Below are 20,876 nucleotides of genomic sequence, written 5' to 3'. Positions count from 1 at the left end.
ATTATCTCAAACCTCTCTTTATAATGGCCCTTGAACAAGGAAAACAAATGGCTAAATTAAACTTTTCCAATCTCGTACTCAAAAAGTTTAATTATTATAATCATGAATTTTATTGATAATGTTTGCAGGTGTATAATTTTGACCAATTTTAATAACAAGCCGGATAACCTCAAGTGTTTTGGAATTATGGCCTTTGAATTTAAAAAATTGGGAAAATTAATCTTGTTGTGCCTTAAACTAAAAAAGTTTTAATGGTTTCATGATCAAATTGGATCCCAATGTTTATTGGTGTAAAATCTTGGCCAAGTACAATAAGCAGCCAGATCACCTGAAGCACATCTTAATTACGGCGCTTGAATGATCAAAAAATTTACCAATTTAATGTTATCCTCTCTCTAGCTCAAAAAGCTGTTATTTTATTATCTTGAAACTTGGTGACAGTGTTTTGGGGCATATATGTTTGACCAAGTTCCATAACAAGCCATATTGCCTTAAGATCTTCTGAATTACGGCCCTTGAATTATCCAAATTTGCTAACTTAACATTCCATTCCCTCTTACTCAAATAATACTTTGTTTGCCAACATTTTTACCACAGATAAATATATCTTCCTCTAATCAATGTAACCAAGACCTTTAAATGGGCGTATTTTTTGTACAGTTGGCATTCTTGTTAAATTCAATTTTGTTTGTCTTATTGAATATGTTTTCCATTGAATATTATAATGCCTCTAAGCAATTCCAGATTCTCCCCATCGTCAGCCTTGTTCTTGATTTTTTTTATCAAAGGAGGCACTTCTTACACAACTTGATGTTGGGAATGTGAAAAGGTTCTTTATGTGAAAAGGTTCTTTATGTGAAAAGGTTCTATATGATCTTACAGTTATATATCTAATATCTGAGCTTCAAGCATTTGAAAAACAACAACATATTAATTCAGATGATGATTGTTTGAATTATCATTTCAGTACTGTGGTATGGTTAGACAGTGTTTTATCAGTGCGTCTGGGCTTGAACATTTAAATGTGGAGGGTACCAACTTTGCTAAGATGAGTGTGACTTCCAGTAAACTGCAGAAATTGAAGCTACAAGGAGTTTGTACTCTGGATGGTCCTGAAAATCCACTAACTCTATGGTTAGTCTTTTAAGTATTGTTCTGTATAACATTTTAACTGTCTAAATATATCCCCAGAAATGAAGTTTGAGAAGGGGCGAATTTGAGTACCACTGTCTCTTGGTATGTAAGATGTTATTTTAAGTTTACTTCCATATTTCTAAAGCAATTAAATTGAAACTTTAAATGAGTTGTCAACATGAAGTTTAGATGTTCAAAACTGTTGTTTTCATCCCCAGTGATCCACACATAATGCGTCATTGAACCGCAATGACTGGGATGTACTTGTAGCTTATGTGACAGAGATGTATCTTCAGACTATTTTTAGTGTTATGTTAAAAACCTCATACTGATTGAATAACCTTTAATGATGTATGTTCAAGCTTCTCAGATAGATTTTTCTGAATTTAATACAATATACAACTGTATACATAGGCAGATTTCGCTAGAATCAAAGAACTTAGTTCATCATTATCATATCAAGTTTCTGTTTAACATGTAACCAGAGAAACTATGCAATTGGCAATTTACACACTGCACATGAGAGGTGTGATGTAAATTAAACCATGAACAAATGTTTATTTATTGCATTTTCATTTTGTACAACTGACTAGCAGTCATCATTTGCTTGTAGCTGTGCAGGTCTTGTAGAGCTCTCCATAGAGAAATGTGACTGCCTATCTGACCAGGTTATGGAGAGTATCCTTCAAGGCTGTCCTTGCCTGGCATCTCTCAGACTGGTGGGATCCAAGGCATTGAGGTGAGACGGTGCAATGGACTATGCCACCTATGCTTTGTCTTTTCAAATCAATCATAATTTCGAATTCTTTTAATTGACCAATGAAAATGCTTTGAGTGGGTATTTTGATTGGTTGAATATGTTAAATTAAGTCTAAAGGGTCAAAGGCATAAAGTTGCATACATTACACACACATGTGGGACATACAGAAGAAAATACAATTTTGGTGTACATTAGCACACACAAAAATAATATTGGGAATACAATTACTCACATTCTTTGCCTACATTAGTGACAATGAAGAATGACAAAAAAAACTAGTTTTGACTGGGCTGCCTTGCTGAATGTGCAGATTGTACATTGCAAGTTTGGTAATTCAAGTCATGCTTGTTCCATTCAATGTTACATTTTGTTGACGTGACTTACCACCATTTATCTTACCATACATTTACTTTTACCACCATCATAACTGCAGAGTATACATTGACACGTGTGCACCCCAGTGCAAAAAGCTTATCAGGGGCTTTTGGGTATTTCAATGAGTGTCCTTTGATGAAAATGAATCACAATTTTTATATACATTATTGATTGTGCAGTGAATATAAAGCATTGTTTTCCACCCAATCCTTTCAGGCGTCTCCGGTTGCCAAGCAACATAGAGGAGTGCAGTTTGACAGGTCACCTCCACCTGTCCACCCTAGACCTGCCCTCAGTGAACAGGCTGAGACAAGTAGCACTCAACAACCTTCCAAAGGTAATTATCACATCAGTTTGAAGATGTTTGTGTATATTGTAAGCCACGTTTTGTGGAGTCTTAAACTGACTGAGAAGCAGAAGAACAAATAAATACATCAGTTTAAGTAAATGTTATGAATTCCTGTTTTGTGTTTATTTTACCCCACTATTGATGGTGGCAAGGTATGGGGTAGTATTCATCCTAAGGTTACCAAACTTCATGATAATGTTGTAGGCATGTTCAGTCCAGTTTTCATCAGGGCCCTATTTTACTAAGCACACATATCAGACATATACACACACTTAACATTCAGTGTATCGAGATTATTTACTGTATAATAATCATATTCATCATTCTCTTTACCTGTCTTGCTGTTGTGGGGGGTGGGGGGGGGGATTTAGGGACAGCAAGGCAGACATTCTACGCCAGTTGGGTCAGTTGTATGCTACTGAGAGTAGCTCAACCAAGGGGGAGGGACTTCCACTCTTTCAAATTGTCCAACCACCTTTTCTTCTGACGGCAAGGACTGGCAACCTTCCTCTAGCGGGCCCTAGTGCACAGTCTTGTACAGAGAGTCGTGCCTGGTGACGTGTCTAAAGCAAACCAGCTTTCGTCATTTTATGGTCGCCCGGAGGGGCCAACAAGTATTGCTTTCATGTTGCGGAAGTACTCTTTTCTTGTGCTTCATGTAGGCGATGGGGAGAAGTCTTCAGAGACATCTGTGCTCAAACGTCTGTATCCTGCGTTATGTGTCCGCGTAAAGCAACCAGATTTTGTAGCTGCAAATTAGTATGTAGTCTACAAGGGACTTGTAGAGCGTGTACTTGGTGGGAAAGCTGATGGAGCGGTTTTCCCACAACCTGCTCAGTCTGGCCATGGCTGCAATCGCCATGTCAATTCTAATATGGACCTCCATGCTTGGACTGGGATGCTCCCAAGTACTTGAAGCTAGTCTCGTCTGCACTGGTTTTGTTCCTGCTGTTCACTGTGATCTTTGATGTCTCTTTGCAAACGTCCATCATGTATGCTACTGCTCTTTCATAGAGTCTGTTGGTGAAGGTTTGGAGTTCACTGCTGCTGCAAACCATTAGGTCAATGTCATTAGCGAATCTCAAGTTAGAGACGGGTCTGCCACTGATTGAGTCAATGCAGGAGACCCTCCAACACCACCAAACCTCTATGGACTCCTGCATTATCTTGTCAAGGAAAAGGTTAAACAGAACAGGGGACAGCAAACACTCTTGACAGACTCCCACAAATGTCCTGAAGAAGTCACCTATCTGTCTGTGGACTGCCACTAATGTCCTGAAGAAGTAATCTATCTGTCTGTGGACTGCCACTAATGTCCTGAAGAAGTCACCTATCTGTCCGTGGACTCCCACTGATGTCCTGAAGAAGTCACCTATATGTCCATTGAGTAGTACTGCATAAACCTAGATATTTACCAAATTGATATACATTTATTAATATGAGTTGATCTTCAATGTTATGTAAAACTATTATATCTGTTACAAAAACAGCCTGTTGAGATACATAGTTAAACTTGTATATCAGTTTCAGCAGTGTTCGAGAGCCCAGCTGTTGATCAGTTGTGAGACCAACCTTGAGAGACTTGAGCTGAGAACCATCCCCCAGGAGACACAACTCTGTGTGAGGCTGGCGGAGTTGTCTTCCTTGACAATCTGCATGGGCATACACCTGGAGTCTCTAGGTGTGGCCTGATGAAAATTGTATAGACAATTTTTTAAACTTATTTTGTAGCTTACTTGTGCACAAAGTCTCAAGGCGAGCTATTGTGATCATCGTACGTCTGGTGTCTTGCGATAGTGCAAAGCTGGTATTCAAGGTTTGGCTTTGTACCATTTTATAGATCACATTTTTTAACTCGATCTTGATGAAACTTGGTCAGAATGTTTAATTAGCCAATATATAGAATGAGTTTGATTCTGGATCACATGCGTCTAAAAACTAGGTCACAAGGTTAAATCTTAGAAAAACCTTGTTACCACTCACGTTTATGACTCATTCTTGATGAAACTGTCAGATGTTTATTTGAACAATATCTAGACAAAGTTTGAATCTTGGTAATGCATGTCTTAAAGTAACATAAATACTCAAAATCAACAAATATTTCGCACAATATTTTGAAAAATAATATTAATCAATAAAATATGAGTGTTCCTTTTGGCAATAGCCTAAATTTCAACGCTCATTTTTAGCTCGGCTGTTTTCAGAGAAAACCCGAGGTATTGTCATAGCCAGCTCATCGTGTCCGCCGTCCGTGTCAAGGTTTGTAAAGGTTTTGAACATTGGCTCTAAAATCAAAGTGCTTCAACCTACAACTTTGAAACTTGATATGTAGATGCACCTTGATGAGTTCTACACGCCACACCCATTTTGGGGTCACTAGGTCAAAGGTCAAGGTCACTGTGACCTCTACAACCTTTCATTTATTCAAAACTGCACCCGCAGCCGAGTGTTGCACCCGTTATGCGGTGCTCTTGTTATTTTTTGTGGCACAATATATTCCATTTTAATTTCCCCCAACAAAAACTATTTATACGACACACAAACACTAACTTTGTACATGAACATGTGTTGAATATATTGTCCTGCAAAAATAGAGCATTTTGTAATTGTTAAATCTATCTTACCAGACCACATCTAGCATTGAAATTCCGGCTATTGCTATAAGGAAACATTGATTTATTTATTAACCAGGTTTTCCGAAGGAAAAAACTGGTTATTAGATTGGCGAATGCGGGCGGGCTGGCTGGCTGGCTGGCGGGCTGGCTGGCTGGCGGGCTGGCGGGCTGGCGGAATAAGCTTGTCCGGGCCATAACTATGTCGTTCATTGTCAGATTTTAAAATCATTTGGCACATTTGTTCACCATCATTGGACGGTGTGTCGCGCGAAATAATTACGTCGATATCTCCAAGGTCAAGGTCACACTTTGAGTTCAAAGGTCAAAAATGGCCATAAATGAGCTTGTCTGAGCCATAACTATGTCGTTCATCGTCAGATTTTAAAATCATTTGGCACATTTGTTCACCATCATTGGACGGTGTGTCGCGCGAAATAATTACGTCGATATCTCCAAGGTCAAGGTCACACTTTGAGTTCAAAGGTCAAAAATGGCCATAAATGAGCTTGTCCTGGCTAACTATGTCATTCATTGTGAGATTTTAAAATCATTTGGCACATTTGTTCACCATCATGGGACGGTGTGTCCCACGAAAGAATCACGTCAATATCATTAATGTCAAGGTCGCCACGACTAAAAATAGATTTAAAAAAAAAAAAAAACTTACAAAGGGGGTTAATTTTTTTTGGTCATTTCAAAAGTTCAGTTTGAGTTTTCTCCCTTTATCAGATTTTTTTTTCACAATGAAAACCTGGTTTTGTGACAATTTTGTCCCTTGTATGTTAACTTCATTCTTTAAAATATTTTACAAAATATTTGTTGATTTTGAAGGTTTATGGGCTTTTAAACCTAAATCACCTGGTCAAATCTTTGAAAAACTTTGTTTTTACTATAGAGGCCATAACTTGGTCAGAATGTTTATTTTTACAATAGTAAGGCCATGTTTGAATCTGAGTCTATTAGGTTTTGTTTACAAAACTTACTCTATTAGGGTCAAAACCTTTGTCACCAAGTTCAGGTCATCAACAGTTGGAGAAGCTTGAACTTAGGTAAAGTGCTTCAGGGCCATCATGGAGCACTTGTTCAGAAATATTGCACATTTATTTTACTAATTCCATCATGTCAAAGGTAAAATATAATAATAGGTTAAATATATTTAATTTAGGTAAGTTCCATGTTAATTTAGCCAAGTACTGTTCCAAACACAGAATTAATTAGCATTATATAATATTACATCTTGTTTTCCATTATTTTTTAGAAATCTCATGCCCGCAGCTGAAATTCTTAAGGATACAAGTAAGTAAACTCTATTGATTCTTAAACAATTCCATTTTGAAAATGTTCATAGTCTCCTTCACCCAGTTGGACTATAGTTTTATGTCTATCATGTTTGTTCCTTCCGTCCGTTTGTCCTTAAGAAGAAAGTGTTCCAAGATACTTGGGTGGAACCAGATGTGCTTACAAATGGCATGATGTGCTTACAAATGGCAATGTGTGAATTATGCATGACCTCTTTCATATCAGAGGTCAAAGGTCAGGTTGCTCTTACTAAAATGAAATGAAATTAAAATTGTAATAACTCAAAAAATGTATGATCATAAATCTTTGTATACATTCAGCTATATGTCTTCTGTATGTCTGTCTGTCAGTCCCTTCCTCTGTTCATCCGTCGACTGGCTGTCTGTCCATCCACATAAACTGATATATTGTAATAGCTCTAAAATTATGTAACATAGCATAAAACTTGCTTACATATTCAGTTGTAGGTTTTCTTCATGTCTTGTCTTATAAACTTCATCTTAAATATATTCAAAAATTCATAGAATATGGTCCTGAAACTTAGCATATTTGTTAAAAGTGATGAGAGGATTATAAATGACCCTTCATTTCATACATGTCAAACGACAGGTTAATATTATTTAAATAAAATAAGTTGGGTCATTTAGAGAGAATTCTTTTCAATAACTTATGATGTAGACATTTTTATGAACTTTTATGTGTAGGTCGCATACCTAGAAGATATTAAAAAAACACTCCCCTGGTGAGAGATAAAACCCAAGACCTCCTGATTAATTGCTCTGATCGCTAGACAAAGCTACACCACTTTGACAAATATATATACTTATTTGTGATTTAAATGTTTGGACATAGTATTTCCTTTTGAAAAGTACTCAAAAAATATATGTGTCATGTTTTCTCATCTTAAGCCATTGGTACATGTAAGTTTGAAGGATTATATATCATAAAGGATTAGTCATGTTGATTTTTTTGTATTCATGACTTTGGCCATCTATTAAAATCCAAAAAATAACATTCTGCTAAATCTTTAATCCTGTGATCAGAGGCAGCCATTTCTACCTTGCTAATGACGTCTTTTCAGTTAACTTAGGCCTGTGAAATTAAGTATGTGCCAGATACCAACCATTATTATATAAAGTTGGAAGTGGAAATGAAATATTTGCACACCTTTTGTTTATGACCAGCATTTTAAAATCAATATCAACATAATTTGTTACTATTTACTGCAAGTTATGGAATACATCTTATTGTTACATTAACTCAAAGCAAAAAACCTTTAACTGCTGTGATAAACCAAATGTATTATATCCTCTTGCAATGGGACCATATTTCTGTCCAAAGCTGACCAGCCTGTGTCTCCACCTATCACTGCAACTTTATTTCTGTACAGGGTTGTCATAAGCTGACCAGCCTGTGTCTCCACCTATCACTAAGACTATATTTCTGTGCAGGGTTGTCCTAAGCTGAACAGCCTGTGTCTCCACCTATCACTAAGACTTTATTTCTGTGCAGGGTTGTCCTAAGCTGACCAGCATGTGTCTCCACCTATCACTAAGACTATATTTCTGTGCAGGGTTGTCCTAAGCTGACCAGCCTGTGTCTCCACCTATCACTAAGACTATATTTCTGTGCAGGGTTGTCCTAAGCTGAACAGCCTGTGTCTGCACCTATCACTAAGACTATATTTCTGTGCAGGGTTGTCCTAAGCTGACCAGCCTGTGTCCCACCTATCCCTAAGACTATATTTCTGTGCAGGGTTGTCCTAAGCTGACCAGCCTGTGTCTCCACCTATCACTAAGACTATATTTCTGTGCAGGGTTGTCCTAAGCTGACCAGCCTGTGTCTGCACCTATCACTAAGACTATATTTCTGTGCAGGGTTGTCCTAAGCTGACCAGCCTGTGTCTCCACCTATCACGTCTTTCCCAGATCCAGGTCTACCACAGCATGCCGCTGCTACACCTGCGGTCCCTGACACTGCACTGCCCGAGGGTCAGGCATGTAGGGCGCCTACTGCGACATGTGAGTACCACATTCAGCAGCGTCGTTAATCGATGTTGTGATGGGAAATATTAGGTAATGAAACAAAACTGCATTGTTTGGTATGAAGATTTGTTTTGTACTTCACCAGAATCAATGCAATGTATACAAAATCTTCAAAAACGTAATTTTGGCAAGAAATTGTATTTAATTTTTTGCAAAGGCGGCTTAGTGACATATTTCCTGCAAAAATACTTTATATGATATCCAAGCAGAAAATAGTTATTGTCTGTGAGAAAATCTTTGACAACCTACGCAATAGAAAGTGAAAAAAAGATGTAAACTGGTTATAACTGTATATACAAATGTGCTAATATTTTTGACATACATACATTTATAATAAATTCCCAAACCTGGTTTACTATGATCAACAGTAAAACATGTCAAATATTATTTAATTTACCTGGATGTATTTTCTTCTAAAAATTAACTAAATCTGACCTACATGTTTTTTGTAGAACTACAAAAATGGGTTAATCTATTCATAATTATGGGTAAATACATTTTGGTTACAATGTTGAATATCTATTCAAGTATGTACTTGAGAATGTTGAATGCTATGGAGAACATTACTATCAATCAGTGAAGAGTGGAGGAATTGCATTTACATGTTTATAAGGAAGTAAACACTAAATTACTCCTTATGTTTGGTCAATTTTTATTTCAGTATTGTCCCAATCTTGAAGTGCTTTCCCTATATGGAAGTACCATACAGCAGTCAGAGTTCCACAAGCTTGGGGAACATTTACCTACCTTGCAAACCCTTCAACTTAACGACTGCAAGGTCACTGCTGGGGACCAGTATGATGGAACACAGAAACTGTCTTTCAGTGTTGTTAATATGTGACTTATTTGTTGAATGCAGGGGACCGATAAAAGCCAATCCACATGTAATCATCTTTTGGTGCAAGGAACCAATAGGAACTTGTTCATGTGTAACTCATTTGTTGAATACAGGAAACCAAGTGTACTGCTTAATATGTAATTGTAAGTTGTTTCATTCAGGAATCCCTTACACTGACTGTGATTCTGTGTAGCAAGTTCTAGAAATACTTAATTGATAAGGGTGCATAACTGTAAGCAATTGTATAGAGAAAAATAATAACAAGTGAGGTGAATGGCTAACTGTAGCTTGCAAAAACTAGACTCAACATATTGGAACTACCGTTCAGTGTTGTCAATGTGCAATGCTATGTCAACAACATGCTAGAACCCACACTAAATTAGCATCTGTCAGACAAATGCAGGGGACCAGCAGGATGGACTGCACTTGAAGTGTTCTTAATGTGAAACCATTTGACAAGACAAAAACAATCAATAGTTCTGAAATAACTTTATATAAATGCATGTAATATGGAAATGACATGTTGAAGGCAAAAAGGTGCCCTAAGACCAGTTAATAGAGGAAATAATACAGTTTGTTATTGCTTTGTTAATATTTAATCAATAAAAAAAACAATTCATCATGAGATGGAGTGTTACTGACATGCCTTTTGATTATGTCCAATCAAATGTTGTGGCGGCAGCTGTTTCTGTGACATAGGATATTTGATGTCCTCACTTTTATTAGGATCTAGATTTGTCTTTGCCCTTCTTTTGTTAATTGAAGCTTGACAAGTACAAGAGTGAGAATACTGTTTACTGCTAGCCAGCATGATGGTTGGGAACAATTATAACTTATATGATGCCCTTAAATTGTGTCCTCTATCCATTCTTTGTATGCATATGTTTCAGGATAAATAAAAACATGACATTTAGTTTTTGGGATATTCTTTTATCTATTTTACCCAAATGGGTATGGAAACGAATGTATTCATGATCAATGGGCGTCCGCAGGAATACTGCTGGGGGGGGAGTTTTGAGAATAAGGCCAGATAATGGTGCATCATATAGTGTACCTGGAAGGTAACAAGTCGGTACCCCTTGTCGAAAGTATAACGACTTCCATAACATGGTGCATCATGAAGTGTATCTGGAAGATAACAAGTCAGTACACCTTGTTGAAAGTATACAACTTCCATAACGCTGCAAAAAAACATATGATAAGTGTCTGGCATCATCAATCTCAAAAGGATCCTAGCAAGTGTCTTGCCAACACAAACAATCCAGAACGGACTGTCTACAGTTTATGTGACAGTGCCTTCAGTGAAAATGCTTAAAGGAATCGTGTAAAATTAATTCAATTTTGTCAATTATTTTCTGTTGTACCCATGGACTTGCATTAAGGGGTAAAGATTCAAAACCAAGCAATTTTAATGATTTGCTATCGTTTCGAATTGAAACTTGTATGTTACCGATTTATTAAAGAGACATATAGAACACGCCAGTGACAATGCCATATATATACCTTTGTATGAGTCCAAAATGAACAGATAAGACTAAGAGGGATGATATTGTTACTGCAGCAAACAATTAAACTGGATTACAAATCTAAGCAGATGAGACTGCTGATATCTTGGAAACGGAGCAACTGTCTATCGGACTGAGATTTCTGGGTGAAGAGAAAATCGTCATATGAGAAGATTTCCATGGATTTACAGTACTTGATAAAATGGACGCAGAAACTATTGCAGGAACAATCGTAACACAGTGCAAGAAGGGTCTGAAATTGAACAAGGTACATTGCCAAGGATACAAACCATCTACCAATTTTATCAAATAAATCATTTTGAACAAGACGCCATTGTCATGGTACGAAATGAGCAAGATGGAATCCATTGAACAGATTCAAGTCAGATTTTGTTGATTTGGTAAAAAATACGGATTTGTTTCCAGCCGTGCGTGAGGCGATGATCAAATTTTTAACCCTGCTCGCCACCACTTGTACGGTGGAATTATCATTAAACACTCTTAGAAGAGTCAAGACATGGCTTAGATCAACTATATCTGACGACATGCTTTCAGGATTATGCATGATTATTGTTCACAGGGATTGGACCAACACCAACAAGAATATGTTCATACAAAAAAAACATCCAGAAATTCTGCAGACTCGCGTCACCGTCACTTCATATTCAGGGACTGAATAAATTTTTATTGATGAAATACTCCCCTCGATTTCGCATGAATGAATCATGTTTGAAACAATGTTTTTAGAGTAAGTAAATTGTGCAATACTAGTATCTAAATGGGAGTTGATGTTCGTGTATAACTCAATAGGTGTTGTTCTAACAAAAATTGTTTGATTCAGTAATCCAAAATTTTACAAGTTAGATTTTTCCATATTTTACAAACTTTTCTGCTCACTGACTTTCCAGGGGGGTCAGCTGACCCAATTTTCCCCCATGTGCGGACGCCTATGTATTCGTCATAGCAGTACTTCATTATATTCATGCATAAAGATTGGTGTCAATAATGGTGGCAATCATGTTTGGACAGCTGTGTCATTTGGACACATGAATGTTACCGAAATATTTTATACAATTGTTGAGCATAAATGTCAATATTGTTATTATACTATGTTTTCCTTGCTTTTTTAAAATGAATATCCATATATATGTCTATTACTGTTTTTTATTAAATGTAACACATCTGCAAAGCAATACATAAAATAAAAATATATGACACCAAAAAACTTAAGTTAAAATTACAATAACTGCATTTATGGAAATTATTACTATTTGAAGCTCAATGAATTTGAATTACTATAATATATCAAAAGATTACTTTAAAGTAATTGTGTCTGCTCCACTTAACTAATTTACAGATATAGGGATCTTATTTGGTTAAAACATTAAACTTAATTATCATGATACATGTAGTCAGAATACACGTAGGGGGAGAAAAATGTAAAGCCCATGTGTTACATTCTCTTTTTTAGAAGTTTCATCCAACAGTTATCAATAACCATCAAATTCAAAATCGATATAATTGCTAAAAAGATGTACATGTATCAGTTAAAATATTTTTTTTTTAAGTAAATGTTATACCCTATGAGTACTGTCTACCAGTGGATACCATCTACCAATGTAATCACTTACGTGTCATTTATCTGCACTCTTACTTTTAATGTTTGGTTTCAGTGTTTACCAATACTTTCTCACCACATATTTTGTAAAAAAAAAACAATAATTGCCTACATTATGATAGTACGTTAAGATTAGCTAAGATTATTTTTCACAAAATATGATCTTACGGTTAAAATATACACTAATTTTGATATGTGATTAAGTAGGAAATACATGTACTGACATTTGGTAAATAATGAATAAATACATGAAATAACATGTAAACCACTATGTATTTTGTTTATCTAACCTTGTATTCTTGTCTGTTAAGCTAAAGTCAAAATTGAAGTTTATTCTTACAACCATCCAGATCAGTTATCATTGATACATTGGAAGACAGTACCATCACAACAAAAACAATGAATGCTGACCAGGTGTAGAATGCAGCAGATGTTTGAGCGAAAATTCTTCAACAAATCTAACTAAATGTTTATTTCTGCATGAAAAGGGTAAAATTACATCTATGTGGTTTCTTTGATTCATAAATTTAAAATATATATATATTTGAGGACAAAAGCTTAACATACTGGTAGACGGTATCACCAGGCTAACCATGATAAGTACCAATATCAGAACATATTAAATAGAAACAAGACTATTGCCAAGCAATATAGTCCTCTACCCGCTCCACTATTGTCAGAAATTCCACTTTTGTCAGATTTTTTTTTATTTGTTGCCATAGCAACCAGAATTTTTGACGTAGGAACAAAATGAAATGACGTGCATAAATTAATGTCCATATTTCCATCTATCCATGTTCCAAGTTTCATGAAAAAATATTAAGAATTTTTAAAGTGATCGCAGGATCCAGAAAACCACCATTTTCAGCAGTACTTCTAGTCTATTTGTTGCCATAGCAACCATAATTTTTGACGTAGGAACAAAATGAAATGACGTGCATAATATCCATATTGCCATCTATCCACGTTTCACGTTTAATGAAAAAATCTTAAGAACTTTTAAAGTTATCGCAGGATCCAGAAAAGTGTGACTGACAGACAGACAGACAGACAGAGCACAAACCGTAAGTCCCCTCCGGTAAAACCGGTAGGGGACAAAAACATGTTTAGAATAACTATAATAAACATTTTGAATCACACACATCCTTTTTTGTATACCTTGCCAAGTTTATTTATATTGAAAGTGAACTTATACAGCCTTAACAAATGTTAAACAAATGCATACATTGATACAAAATACACATGTTGTTTTAGTACTTTGCCCCTGAACCCTGTTCCAACATTTGCTGTACAATTTTCTCCTGAGCTTCTTTCTTCGACATTTTCTTGGCTCTCTTCACCTTGACTTTATCTTCATCAATTCGCGCTTTCACAAATGATTTAAATTTCGGATTGTCCAAAGTGACAGTGAACCCAAACTTCTCTCTGAACTCATCTAGGTACTGTTCAGTGCGCTCCTTACGGCGACTCTCTGCCACAACAATCTGCTGTTTTTTCTGGAAGTCATCAATCATTGCTGGCATTTTGGCCATGTTCTTCTCAACACGTTCAATCCTTAAAAACAATACAACCGTTATATAAAACTGTATTACAATGTGTGATAATCAGCGAGGAATTGATATCTTTTGGGAAAAAAAATATCAATAAAAATATTGTATTTTGTTGGGAAAATTATGTATCCCATAACCAAATATACTATACTGAATATTCGCCATATAAGCAGTCAAGGCTCATTTTTTAACTGTCCGCCACCAGTTCAAAATAATGTTTTTTTCTTTATCAGCACAAAATATGAAGTGACCAGACTTTTGGACGAAAAACACGTCATGTAAAACAAGAATTTTAATTCTTTACCAATTTTAACCACCTCTAAAAGTGGATAAAGCAAGCTGGACAATCCAAAAAGTAAACACTGAACCTGATATCAACATTATGTATAAGTTTGCTATATCAAAATGTCCAACTTTACAAGATTGTATCATTACCTTTCTTTTTCAGCTTTACTGTGGGCTTGTTTTTCATCTTGGATTTGTTTCATGAGGTCTTGAAAACTGGGAGTCCAATCCCTATCTATTTCATTCATATCAGCCAGCTCAGCCTTGCTTGGAAACATGATGCCTGGATTAATACCTGAGTAATACATGAAAGCAAAGAATATATGTAATGCAGGCGTGGGCATGGCAAGCCATGTAACGCAGGGTAACAATTGAATTTGTTCAGCGAATTTTTAAGCCTTTTTCAACAGTAAAAGTCAGTAACACTCATTGGGTCATTGTCGACCTGAAATGGCTTGAAGTCACCCAGGGGTGACTAGGAGCCGATTCATATCACCCTGGGTTTCAAGCCGATTCTAGTCACCCAGTTGGCTTGAAGTCACCCCAGGGTGACATGAATCGGCTTGAAGTCACCCTAGGGTGACAAGAATTGCTTTCTAGTCACCCCCGGGTGACTTGTGGGCCATTTCAGGTCGACAATGACCCAATGAGCGTCAGTAACAGTGGGTAACAAACTTCAAACAGTACATAAATGGACCTCTGAACATTTAATATGTGGTTCAATTATTAAACATGCTTACATTTATACCAACTAAAAGAATGTCCTAAGTTTACTAGATATCAAATATACAAAAGCTGCACCAAATATACAAGGACATTTGATTTTTTAGCCTCTTGTGTTTTGCGGAGAAAACAGTTCAACCTGGGATAATTGATCTTCTTGTTAATTTATCAATTGGTTTTTACAATATAACTTTGAAGTTTGTTTGCTTATTCTGTTGAATCATTATAATTTTATCAAAGACACTTAAATTAATAAATGCTTAGAATGGCATATTAACACAACATTACTACCCATCTTTAATTGCATTTTATGTATTCAATTCGCAGCATGTTGGCTGTTTAAAATACATGATTTGGGTTTTTATTGGAAAGTTACTGGTCATATTAACTCCAGACTGATGCTTTGAATATTTTATTTACTTAATACATAAAAGTGTAAGTGTGTTTATGGTTTATTAGCAGCTTTATAAAACAAGAGGGCCATGATGGCCCTGAATCGCTCACCTGACTCATTAAGATCAGATGAAAACTATGACCTCTATTGTCTACACAATGTTTTTCTATGATTTGACCTAGTGACCTAGTTCCTGACTCTAGATGACCCAAATACAATCCCAATCCAGATTTCATCAAGATAAACATTCTGACCACAGTTCATAAATATTGGATGAAAACTGTGACCTCTATTGTCAACACAAGGTTTTTCTATTTATTTGACCTAGATTTTTACCCCAGATGACCCAAATACAATCCCACCCAGATTTCATCAAGAATTCTGACCAAATTTCATAAAGGTTGGATGAAAACTGTGATCTCTAATGTCTACACAAGGTTTTTCTATTATTTGACCTAGTGACCTAGTTTTTGACCCCAGATGACCCAAATAAAATCCCAACCAAGATTTCATCAAGATAAACATTCTGACCAAATTTCATAAAGATTGGATGAAAACTGTGACCTCTATTGTCTACAGAAGGTTGTTCTATTATTTGACCTAGTGACCTTGTTTTTGACCCCAGATGACCCAAATACAATCCCAAACCGGATTTCATCAAGATAAACATTTTGACCAAATTTCATCAAGATTGGATGCAAACTGAGACCTCTACTGTCTACACAAACAAATTGTTGACGGCCGGACGCACGGACACACGCAGGCACGCACAACGGACGCCGGACATCACACGATCACATAAGCTCACCGTGTCACTTCATGACAGGTGACCTAAAAATATGTGTCGGAGATAAACATGAACAGTTGTGGTTAAAATCCCATAGAAACAAGGGCTGTTTGTAAAACATGCATGCCCCCCTATATGGGCTATAAGTTGTAGTAGCAGCCATTGTGTGAATACGTTTTTTGTCACTGTGAATGGTGGTGGTGGTGGTGTAGTAGTAGTAGTAGTAGTAGTAGTAGTAGTAGTAGTAGTAGTAGTAATAGTAGTTTGTAGTAGTAGTAGTAGTAGTAGTAGTAGTAGTAGTAGTAGTAGTAGTAGTAGTAGTAGAAGTAGTAGTAGTAGTGTAGTAGTAGTAGTAGTAGTCGTAGTAGTCGTAGTCGCCGTCGTCGTCGTCGTAGTCGTCGTCGTAGTAGTAGTAGTGGTAGTCGTAGTCGTAGTAGTAGTAGTAGTGGGTAAAAGTAGTAGTAGTAGTTGCAGTAGTAGTAGAAGTAGTAATAGTAGACATGGTGGTGGTGGTGGTGGTGGTGGTGGGGTGGTGGTGGTGGTGGTGGTGGTGGTGGTGGTCGTAGTAGTAGTAGTACTAGTAGTAGTAGTAGAAGTAGTAGTAGTAGTAGTAGTAGTAGTAGTAGTAGTAGTAGTAGTAGTAGTAGTAGTAGTAGTAGTAGTAGTAGTAGAAGTGGTAGTAGTAGTAGAAGTAGAAGTAGTATTAGTAGTTGTAGTAGTAGAAGTAGTAGTAGTAGTAGTAGTAGTAGTAGTGGTAGTAGTAGTAGTAGTAGTAGTAGCAGTAGCAGTAGCAGAAGCAGTAGCAGCATTACAAGACTAATACTTAAGAATGATCAAATGGGAAAAGGTAACCTAGCACTGGCAGTAAATATGGGGTTCATTTACAGGTCAGATTTGGAATCTCTGCTGTAAAATGAGATTTTGAATGAATTAAAGGGAGGCAAATCTGTAATAAAAAGAACATGCATAAACCGTAGTTGTTTCCCTTGTTTGAAGCATGCTAAATCCTTACAAGTTTGGAAAGAATTGGATGAAAAATTTGGACTTTATTGCATAAACACCATTTTCTCAATTCAAGGGGAGGTAATTCTGTACTTCATGGACCAATAATGCTCATTTTTTGTAGGGTTCGTGTCCTCATTGATATAAAGACACTGTGCAAATTTGGAAAGGATCGGACAAAAAATGTGGAAGATTTTTGAAAGTTTTCACAAAATAGGCAAAAACGAATAAACATGCAAAGTTCAACGAGCTCCTGCGGCCATGTTTTTTGACGAATCAAATTTCTTTGAACAACTTTTTCAGGGGAGTCTTCAAAGGTCATCCCTGTGAAATTTTTTGAAAATCTGATGAGCGGTTTCTGACAAGAAGATTTTTTAAGGTTTTTACCATATATGGTCATGGCAGCCATCTTGGTTATGTGATCAAATTTTTTTTAACAATTCTTTTGTCCCATGACCTAGGGATGCTCCACATGAAATTTAGTTGAAATTGGCTCAATGGTTTAGTAGAAGAAGATGTTTACAAATTGTTTACAGACAGACGGCCGGACGCCGGACGCTGAGTGATCACAATAGCTCACCCCGAGCTATCGCTCAGGTGAGCTAATAAGAGCCCTTTTTGAATGTACTGCGCCATGCCCCTTTGCCCTCCTGGGAAAAACACTATAGATAAAACTATATACAACATGTGTTTCAAAATCATTTCCTTTTCAATTTTAATATGTATTCATTGAAAAGGCCGATTCATGTACCACAAATACACATGCTAATTTATTATAAATTTGTTAGTGCCCATACAAAATTGACAGGGATTTTTCTAGCCATTTTGGGAAAAGGAGTCTGGTCAAATTGGGATTTTTTTATCGATAAATGTGGAAAATTGGGGAATTATTTATCTACAAAAAGGACTAAATTAAAAATATATATTTTGTAGGCAGTTTAAAAAATAAAGTTGAGATATAGAGTCTAATAATTATAAGCCATAGGAGACTTCTTTCTTTAAAAAAAAAAAAAAAAATGCGGAAATTGGGATTTGTAAAAAATAATTTCAGTTTGGGATTGGGTCGGTTTGATTTAGGATTGGGTCCATTTTACGACCTTTTTACATAGCAGAAAATACCCTGGTTGACCAATGAAAATATGTATCAGTTCATTGGTCGATTATTACATGCACCAAAATGGCTATAATATGGCCATGTAATTGATATGTGGACATACATGCCAGACGTCCTGATTGTGGTGGGACAGTCCTGTTATTGGGGTGTTTGTCTTGGTATCCCGATGTGACACAATTTGTCCCAACATTCGTAAAAAACGACCTAAGTTCTATAAATTCACAATAAAATTCGCTAATCAAGCTCTGTCTGGCTTAAATTACCATTGCTAATCCCTTTTTGCCCCCTATTAACAAACAATATCTACTAGTTGAGTGATCCAGTGTTGTTTTTGACACATCGCGATCTATTGGCAAATTATTGATTTTATCGGGCATTCACACCATGTTGTTTTAATGATGGGGACCACTAATTGCTACCGATAGATGCATCGTAGTGAATTTAAAGCAGACGACTTTTGTATTTCATGGCCCAAATCAAGTCCAAAGATATTATTACCCTGTATTCTGTGTATCATACCACCCAAGGTTAAAACACCTGTCAAAACACCAATTTGGTATATCAAACAAATTGAGCGCTGACGGGTACACATTGATATTTCGCATAGATTTACTTTCGTTTTCGACTGATTTTAAGAAAATAATATGTACATATTGCATCAATCTAAATTTAGAGTTAATTGATGATTGGTTGAAGTAAAACAGTGCTCGATGAGCACACATCACGTTGAATGATTACACATGCCTCTGTCCCAAATGGATTTCAAATAGAGGCATGCCCTTAAATTTCACGTCATGGACTCATCTGCATAGTCCACATGTGTGTTTACTTCCGGAAAATGGAAAATGTCTGTTTTCATGAAATTCTTTAAACACATTTATCGTCAATTTTTGCAAGAAATAATGAGGTTTGGTAAGTAATATACTGATTATTGTCTACAGTAAAGGTGGCATGATTGATCGTTTTAGGTGTACCGCATTTTTGTCAATGTCCCGACATTTTAAATGGAATGTACCAATTCAGACCTGAAAATTTCTGGCATGTATGTCAGTGGATGATAAAAAGCTGTCATTGCACTTCTGTCTAGTTGTCAGAGCAAATTTATGATTTATCAGCCAAGTAGCTAAAGAAACTTCAGCGTACAGTTTATATAGTATCGACAGTCCTGTACGCTGAGCGAACCCCATATTCAAAGTCAACCAGAGTAGTAACATATTTATGTCACGCTATAAATCAAAGACAGTTCATTTTCTTGGATACATTTCTACATATATTGGTGAATGAATATAAATTATTGCATCAGGGCTTATTTAAAGGATCAAATGTTTCAAATGCATCTTACAATAGATGAAAATAACTATCATCAGCCTGAAATTCACAATTTTGACGCCAATGTCGCTTTGTCAAGTGACGAGTTTTCATTTGGATTCTTTCGGATCGACCTTAACATTTTTTGCTGAAATTGTAAACATTACTTTCGTTTTCTGAAATCTATTATTTGTGATTAACAACTTACGTCTGAAAAGACTGATTTCAAAGTAAATCAGGTAATTTTAAATAATAATACTTTAAGTTTCTATTTACACTACAATTCGTTTACAAAACAAGCAAGAATAATTTAAAATACCGGGAAATGTCATTCTGAATTTGAAAACACTTGAGCACATGGTATGTTACTAAAAATAGAAATAATGTCATATGACCGTGAAATCTCGGGATATTCGCATTTCAAGAATGTCTGTCGCATCGCTGTTTTTCTCTATATGTTTGTGCAGAAAAGATAAATTTTAAATGTTTAAGATAGTATTTTGTGAAAGAATTTATCAGTGAAATGTGAAAAATGTCAATCTTTCCAACCAAGTGGTTGATTTGGGCCAATAACTGCATTTAAAAGCTGCTTTGGACCGGTCTTTGTTAAATGTCAACTTTTCAGGAATTTCTGGTTGACTTTCCTAATGGGGTTGGTCCATAACTATAATGTTGCGCCAGTCAAAAATCATAAAAAAGCGACATTTAAAATTATGGTAGTCCAAGCAATATATTTAAGTCTATGCTATTTTTAATTTACCTGATGCAGCTCCGTATCTCGCAAACAGTTTTCTTTGGAATGCTCTAGTATAGAAATATTTTCTCTTAGTATTAAATACTGGCAATTGTCCATTCAGCCTCATTTTCTCAAATGCATTCATTCCGGACGCATCTCTCAATTTAGCAATATGTTTTTCAACGGCCTCTCTATCAAAATATTCGTCATTGTCTGCTGCGTCTGAATTTTGTTGTGGTTTATCTGATGCTGCTAAAAGCCTTCGAGAAAGACTAAATGATCTTAAGCAATTGCACAAGCATAGCGTTTTTCCAAACTTCAAAGTCACAATTCCTATGGACGCAGCCATTTTTTTTACTGTCAATATACAAGCCAATTAAACATGTCGATACATAATTTAGAAGCCAATCAACAACGCCGTTACATACTAATGGCCACG

The 20,876-nt window shown here is 36.1% G+C and overlaps 2 protein-coding genes across 5 annotated transcripts in view; one reads left to right on the top strand and one right to left on the bottom strand.

Annotated features, from left to right (window-relative positions):
- The window catches only part of LOC127862278 (uncharacterized), a 40,559-nt gene extending 30,231 nt beyond the window's left edge, over positions 1-10,328 (top strand). For all 4 annotated transcript variants that reach the window (XM_052401343.1, XM_052401341.1, XM_052401339.1 and 1 more), the window contains 7 exons: positions 968-1,134; positions 1,748-1,873; positions 2,486-2,606; positions 4,143-4,299; positions 6,492-6,529; positions 8,410-8,553; positions 9,239-10,328. In XM_052401343.1, coding sequence (XP_052257303.1) covers positions 968-1,134; positions 1,748-1,873; positions 2,486-2,606; positions 4,143-4,299; positions 6,492-6,529; positions 8,410-8,553; positions 9,239-9,418 — 933 coding nt within the window. In that variant the 3' untranslated portion in view covers positions 9,419-10,328. The remainder of the gene's footprint in view (positions 1-967; positions 1,135-1,747; positions 1,874-2,485; positions 2,607-4,142; positions 4,300-6,491; positions 6,530-8,409; positions 8,554-9,238) is intronic.
- A 2,664-nt stretch (positions 10,329-12,992) lies between these two features.
- LOC127862282 (growth arrest and DNA damage-inducible proteins-interacting protein 1-like) lies at positions 12,993-20,839 on the bottom strand. The gene is made up of 3 exons (XM_052401348.1): positions 20,462-20,839; positions 14,524-14,668; positions 12,993-14,092 (listed from the first exon to the last, which is right to left on the bottom strand). The coding sequence occupies exons 1-3, from the start codon at positions 20,784-20,786 to the stop codon at positions 13,789-13,791; spliced, it is 774 nt and encodes a 257-aa protein (XP_052257308.1). The 5' UTR covers positions 20,787-20,839; the 3' UTR covers positions 12,993-13,788.
- Between the last annotated feature and the right edge of the window lie 37 nt (positions 20,840-20,876).

Source organism: Dreissena polymorpha, chromosome 16 (assembly GCF_020536995.1).
Source record: "Dreissena polymorpha isolate Duluth1 chromosome 16, UMN_Dpol_1.0, whole genome shotgun sequence".
NCBI lineage: Eukaryota > Metazoa > Mollusca > Bivalvia > Myida > Dreissenidae > Dreissena > Dreissena polymorpha.
The sequence above is the reverse complement of the archived record's forward strand: the minus strand, read 5'-3'. Positions and strand labels throughout refer to the sequence as shown.

Coding starts and splice junctions, on each gene's coding strand:
- LOC127862282 (XM_052401348.1), bottom strand. CDS start 20,786: ATGGCTGCGTCCATAGGAATTGTGACTTTGAAGTTTGGAAAAACGCTA. Junction 14,669..20,461: donor GAGATACGGAGCTGCATCAG/GTAAATTAAAAA, acceptor TGTATTACTCAG/GTATTAATCCAGGCATCATG. Junction 14,093..14,523: donor AGTAAAGCTGAAAAAGAAAG/GTAATGATACAA, acceptor ATTGTTTTTAAG/GATTGAACGTGTTGAGAAGA.